The 6,480-nt window shown below is 37.6% G+C and overlaps 1 protein-coding gene across 1 annotated transcript in view; it reads left to right on the plus strand.

Moving 5' to 3' along the window:
* AZIN1 (antizyme inhibitor 1) overlaps positions 1 to 6,480 on the plus strand; it is a 21,496-nt gene that overhangs the window by 9,531 nt on the left and 5,485 nt on the right. Inside the window, exons 3-5 of the mRNA XM_010177574.1 lie at positions 1,003 to 1,176; positions 1,465 to 1,637; positions 5,188 to 5,322. Coding sequence (XP_010175876.1) covers positions 1,003 to 1,176; positions 1,465 to 1,637; positions 5,188 to 5,322 — 482 coding nt within the window. The remainder of the gene's footprint in view (positions 1 to 1,002; positions 1,177 to 1,464; positions 1,638 to 5,187; positions 5,323 to 6,480) is intronic.

A 6,480-nucleotide genomic window follows, 5' to 3' on the forward strand; every position in this document is an offset into this window, starting at 1 on the left:
TTCCACCCGATGGAATTTCTCTTTGTTTTTTTTCTAAACAGAAATAAAGACTTTGTATACAATAAGCCACAACACAGTTTCATATCTGTGAAAGTCAAGTGCTAGAATTAACATTTGATGTACAGTCTTAATTCAGATTGATATATTTCATGATGGTCTTTAATTGATATACAGTAGGCCATTCATTTACAGGAATTTTACTGAGTGCACATTATAAACAAATATAGAATGATCTGTTTGGGTTTCGATCTACTACATCCACATCATGAATTGATATTGACTATGGTAACAGATGCACAAGAGTGACTGTTAAGAGTTTCCAGAAAAGTGTCTGTGCATTTTCTGGAAGATTATGTACTTGACTCTGCAAGCTTAACACAGAGTTTAGTTTTTCAAATTCTGTTTGAACTTTGTGCTTCATAAGCTGTGGAGAACAGTCTCAAACTTGACTTCCTGAATTAAAGTAACTATCAAACAAACATTCAGTAAAATGAGATATTAGCTAGATGTTAAAATAATGGTAGTGCATTAGATTTTTTTCCTTGTATAATAAGCTATGTTGAGACTGTGGAAGCTTTTATCCCAGTGGTTTTTCTTCCTCCAAAAAGTTGCAGACTTCTGAAAATACAAAGTTGGAAGAGATTTGTAACCTATTCTGTATTTTTGAATAAAATCAGCATTTGGCATTTAAGTGTTATCTCTTGTTCAGGAATCTTAGAATATTGTCTGAATAGAATTCATAGTATTTCTGAAGTGGTAGGTATTCCCTTTGAGTTTGTTTTGGTTTTTTTAACTAATTAAAATTGCTAGGTGAAAATAGAAACAAGAGGATTGTCCAAGGCCAAACCTAAAAGTTAATAGCAGGATGAAAAAAATGTACATAATTCTTTAAGAGTTTGTTTCATGGGTTATTTATGTTTCGACAGCAAACCCACAATTTCAGACATTTTATTTTCCTTTTTTCTTTTTTTTTTTTCTTTTTTTTTTTTTTATTTTTTTTAGACTGGAAAAAGAGCATTTTATGTTGGTGATCTTGGAAAGCTTGTAAAGAAGAACATACAATGGCAGAATGTGATGGCACCAATAAAACCATTTTATCCTGTAAGATGCAATTCTACTCCAGGTGTACTTGAAATTTTGGGAACCCTTGGTGTTGGATTTGCATGTTCCAGTAAAGTAAGTTTTTGGGGTTTGTGTATCTGTGTGCCTTATTTTCTTCCATCTGTCTGCTGTTTTAAAACAGCTCTTTGGTATTACGTGCCATGGCTATATATAATATAATTTAAATTGTGATCTCCTCTGTAACTGGCTGTTGCAAATCTATACTTCCACTCTAGCAGCAGTGGATAGCTTTCTCTTTAGTGTATTTAACTATTTAGTCCAGTACTAGAGCACATCTAATAAAAATTCAGTAAAGGTAGTGCACTGAACTATGTCAAACTCTGGTATGCTCTTATTTTTCAGTCTGAAATGGCATTGGTACAAGACCTGGGCATTTCTCCTGAAAACATTATATATACAAATCCTTGCAAGCAAGCTTCTCAGATCAAGTATGCAGCAAAAGCTGGGATAAACATCATGATTTGTGACAATGATATTGAGCTGAAGAAAATTGCACGTAACCATCCAAATGCGAAGTAAGTGTCAGAACTATAGGTTTGCTTCTTATGTAGTTAGAAATTGAATTCTGCCTGTATCCTGGGTTGTTTGAGTTGCAAGCAAGGTACATGGCTTCTTCAGTACAGTTCACTTGTATGTATTTTTCTGTTCTCTGATGTCTCTTTTGAAGATAGCTTTTTTGCAACTTTTCCCCTTCTGAGTCTCAGCTTCTTAGTACAATAGTAAGACCCTTATTTTGGGAGAAATCTTGCACTTTGCTTTCATAGGGAAATCTTCACATAAAGGTTTCAGTGATGAAACTTCAGAAGTCTGTCACCTTGTCATCTGCAAGTACATCTTCCCCCTGCTCTGACGTGGCTTCATTGTTTTCTTTCAGGGTATTCTGTTTGGGTTAGTAGTGGCTTCAGCTGAAGTCAGGGCTGAGACTACCAGCAAATGAGCATGTGCATCGGGTCCCTTCAAGGGTTTGGGCATGCTCTGCAGGTTTACTAAGTAAGCTTACAGATATTTGCCCACTATTACAAGTGAGAAATTTTACTCCAGTTCTATTTTTATTCACTTCAGTATCAGCTGAGATGCTTTCTGTAGAGAAGTGATCAAGCTGATGTTCTGGTTAAATACAAGAGTTTTATTGCTGCCAATGTATTGTGATCTCTTGGACTGATAGGTGCTCACGTCATTAAGTGTTGTGTCCCTCAACTGTGAGTACTTTGGCTGTGGGCCATACCTTTTAAGAAATGTGGAGTCAGAGCCTAAGTGAATGTTACAGTGCTCTCCGGTGATTAACGAGGTAGAGCTTCCCACAAATGTCATCAGAGCGCACTGAGAAACTGAATTCCTGACATCCTTTACAAAGCCCTTGGTTCTTGGCAGCCCTTATTAAAGTTTCATGTCTTCTCCCAAAACTGTGGCCATAGCTGTAGAACTGGGAAGATGGTGAGTTCAGTATCTGAAGACTCTGCTCATCCCACCTGGTTATTTTCTCTCTCTCTCTCTTTTTTTTTTTTTTTTTTTACTGCCTTGAGAGTTAATATTGCTGTTGCTAGTAATTACACTTCATCCTCCTGGAAGCCTGTCAGTGCTTTGCATACTGGAGAGTACTTCCTATGCAAAGAATGTTATTTGTGATAAATAATTTTGTTTGTAAAATGTTGGCTTTGACATGCTCCGTGTGTTTGAAAGCCTCAGCAATGCTAAAGCTGTCTCTTACATCATTGATGTTTTACCAGTTATCACTGATGTTAGTGTTTTGTTAGCTTTTGTGTTGATTTATTTCCTTGAGTCTAACAGCCTCTTTTAGAAGATGTTATCTATCATAACATTCACAGCAAGAGAAGTTAGGATGCAGATTTTCATTGAGACAGAGAAATTGTAAAGCAGGGAGACAGAATGAAGGAGTTTCATGAGCTAGAGCAAAGTAATATAAACACTTTACTTTTCAAGGATGTCATAATCTAATATTGGAAAAAAATTCCTGTTTACCAAGGACAAGACACTCAGTTTCTACAGAAGAACTGCAGTTAGCTGTCTAAATTTTCTAGAAACCTGATCTCCAGCTCTCCTACTGGGTAGCAATTTGTTTGCTTGGTTTTATTAGGATTCTCTTATTCAGGTCACTAAAACTTTGATGCTGAAGTCACAACTGTGAGTTTTCTTCTTTCTCTTCCTTAACATAGTTTCAAAAAGTCAAAGCCTTTATATAGCCTTGTGCTTCCTTCTTAGGTGTGGTTTTTATAGCTAGTTTGTCTTTTTGTAGATGAAGCTAACTGTGCTTTGGCTGAGGAAATCCTGCTTAGAAACCTGTAATTCTCCTTCTTGCTTTCTGAAAATTCTTTTAACTTTCTGCTCTAAACTCAGTAATGGTGGGTCCCTCTTTGTAATTTATGTTTCTGTCTTTGCAAGTCTTAATAATGAATTATTGCAATTTTATTTTATTAAGAAAGAGGAGAAATGTCAGAAAGGAGTGCTTAATCTTTCATTTCTTTATAATAAACTTGGACTGCAAAAATCCAAAGGTAACTGCTAAGGTTGCTGGTGTCCTAAGAGCTCCAGTAGAGGCATGGTTGTTATAAGTACCAATACTTCCTTAAAAAGAAACAAAAACCCCAAACATGCATGTCATCATCTAGCCCTACTCTAACTGGCTGAGACTCAGGAAGAAGGATCCTACTAGATTTCCAGAAATCAGAATGAGACTTTTTCAGTGGTTTGCACTAGAAAAATATCGTGACTAACTTAAAATGCTGCTATAACAATTAATCAATAAAATTTAACCTTTAAGGTCTCCTTTAAGGAAACAGCTTCATGTAATCTTAGTGTGAGGTTACAAACCATAGTATTACGGATTTTTATTTACCAGAAGTGTTTGCTAGTAGAGCAAGAGGAAGTGAGGGGCTAGTCACCGTTTCTCAAGATGGACGAAGTGGTATAAATTGCAGTTAACAAGGATTGCTGGGCAACTTGTCTGAGAATTTAGGATTTTTTCCCTCTTTATAAAATACATTTTAAACACATCAAGAGACATTTGGAAAGGACTTTTAGAAGTCAGGGGAGCTGTTAGGCCAACACATTTTGTCGTGGCTAGGCTAAGTTCTGCTTGTTTCATGCCACGAAAAGCACTGTTTGACTTTGAGTGCAGAGCTTTTAACGCTTGTTTATGCTCTCCATCTTGGTTAACTCTAACATGTTCTGTGCTGTCTGTATGTCATGACAAAACTTATGCTTATTTTACTGCATGGGTAATGAACTGATCTTTATTGTGGTGCAGGGAGGAGGAAGCCAGTGCCTTTCTTAGTGGACAGCAGTTTGAATTTGAGTTTTGGGAGTACACCCGTGGAGGTTTTGATGTGAACGTGCCTTTGGCACTCCAGTGTTACTGTAATGTAGCAAACTGTCAACACTGGCACTGCAGTTTGCCAAACCTACCCAGAATGAGGCTTTGACCGAAGGGAGGAATCTGTCTCACTGCATAAGACTGTAAGGGATGGTACTCAGTGCCTCCCTGCTCCACAGGTGACCTGAAAAAAGGGGCAGGGAATGGACTGACACCCCCACCCCACCCCCAGTCCATGTGCTCAGCCAAGAGGGGAGGTGGAGGGACGTGACCAGGGTGTGTTTTCAGTGTGCCTCAGCCTGGTATACTCCAGATGCGGAGTTTAACCAAATCTGATACATGACTGACTGAAGGGGAATCTCCATGCTCTCCTCCTGGCTAGAATGGAGGACAGAGGTGGAAAAAGCATATTACAGTCTTAATGGTTTTATGAGGAAGTATATTTTATGAGAAGGTAACATTCTCTTTTATTACAGCACTCAACAGACTCTTGACGCTACAAAAGAGTCTTAGTTGCTGCATTTCGAAATCCCTTGTCCTTGTTGGCTCCATGTTTTAGCCCCTAATTGCTAGTTTTTTCTCTGTACAGGATTGTTTTTATTAGGCTCACTTGACTCATCCATCGATGGAGCTGGAGTACTGACAACATAATCAACACACTTCTGACAGTCTTCAGGCTTCACATGTGCTGATGATGTAAACCAACTGCCCAAATCATCTTCCCCTTCTCTTAGGCTCTTACTGCACATTGCCACAGAAGACATTACTGCTGATGAGGAGATGAATATGAAGTTTGGCACCACCCTGAAGAACTGTAGGCACCTCATGGAATGTGCTAAGGAATTGGGAGTCCAAATAGTTGGTGTTAAGTGAGTACCTTTATTGTTCTATGCTGGCTGAGCAGATGGTTGTATGATGTATTCAAGACTATTTTACAGAGTTTTTAAAACAAACAAACAACTTCTGGACCATGAGTTTTTGCTTGTTTGCATGCAGGCGCTAATATCCAAGCAAAAACTAGTGTGAAACAAAGTAGCTATTACAGACATCGAAGCAATTTGAAATACAGTATCAGAAATCCTTCTGTCAGCATAAACCCAAAGTTTTAGAAGGCTGTTCTGTTTTCTGGCTGTACTCTTGAACATCCATGTTTAACTTGGTTTGTATGTTTCCAGCAATAAACAGCATAACAGTGTAAGTGCTAGTGTAGCATGGGCTAGTGGGGACAGATTTTGAACAAGATGAACATGGGGTTGGATTTTGTAAGAGTTAGGTCCCATGTCACTCTGTCCTATCAAGACAAAATATTTAGATGAGTTTTTGGCTTGCAGGTAGCAGGAATTAATCCTAGCATTCTGAGAGCTTCCAAATGATCTGTGGTATTTTAATTTAATTTTAATTTATATTTAATATATATTTTAATTTGAAGTTTGACACAAAGTCTTCGTTCTGTCTGCCTTCAGCTACTAATGTATCACATGCTCATGAGTGTTTTAAGAAAGCAACCAAACAAGTAAGAGTGGGTCATCAAGTCAGTAAAAATAGTATTTAAAATGGAAGCCAGATTTTGAGTATTTAAACCACAGTTGTTTTTATATAAATCTGTTTGAAATTGATGCCAGATTAAAGCATAAATGTACTATTCTATAATGATTACAAATGACAAATGTTTTAACAAATAGATGATACTACTAAGAAAATGTACCTCTTATTATAATGTCTAACTTTAACAAAAATCACATGGCTTTTTTGCATTTTCCTTATTAAAAAAAATATCCACATGTGGATTCATGCATTTAAGTTTAAAAGTGACCTTTGCCTCAAAATGGCATTCCTTAAAGAAGTGGGTAGGCTTGGAGTAGAGAGCACTGTGGCTCAGGTGAGTATGTGTATGGTCTGTCGAGAACCAGTATAGACCATACTGGTCTTCAGGAAGCCCATGGGGCTGTTGGCGCTTGTTTTAGCACCTCAGGTACTTGCAGTATGATGGCAGTACTTAAACCTTTTGGACGAGGGCCCAGAGGGGG

The sequence above is a fragment of the Antrostomus carolinensis genome, unplaced genomic scaffold (genome assembly GCF_000700745.2).
Source record: "Antrostomus carolinensis isolate BGI_N321 unplaced genomic scaffold, ASM70074v2 scaffold42281, whole genome shotgun sequence".
Lineage (NCBI taxonomy): Eukaryota > Metazoa > Chordata > Aves > Caprimulgiformes > Caprimulgidae > Antrostomus > Antrostomus carolinensis.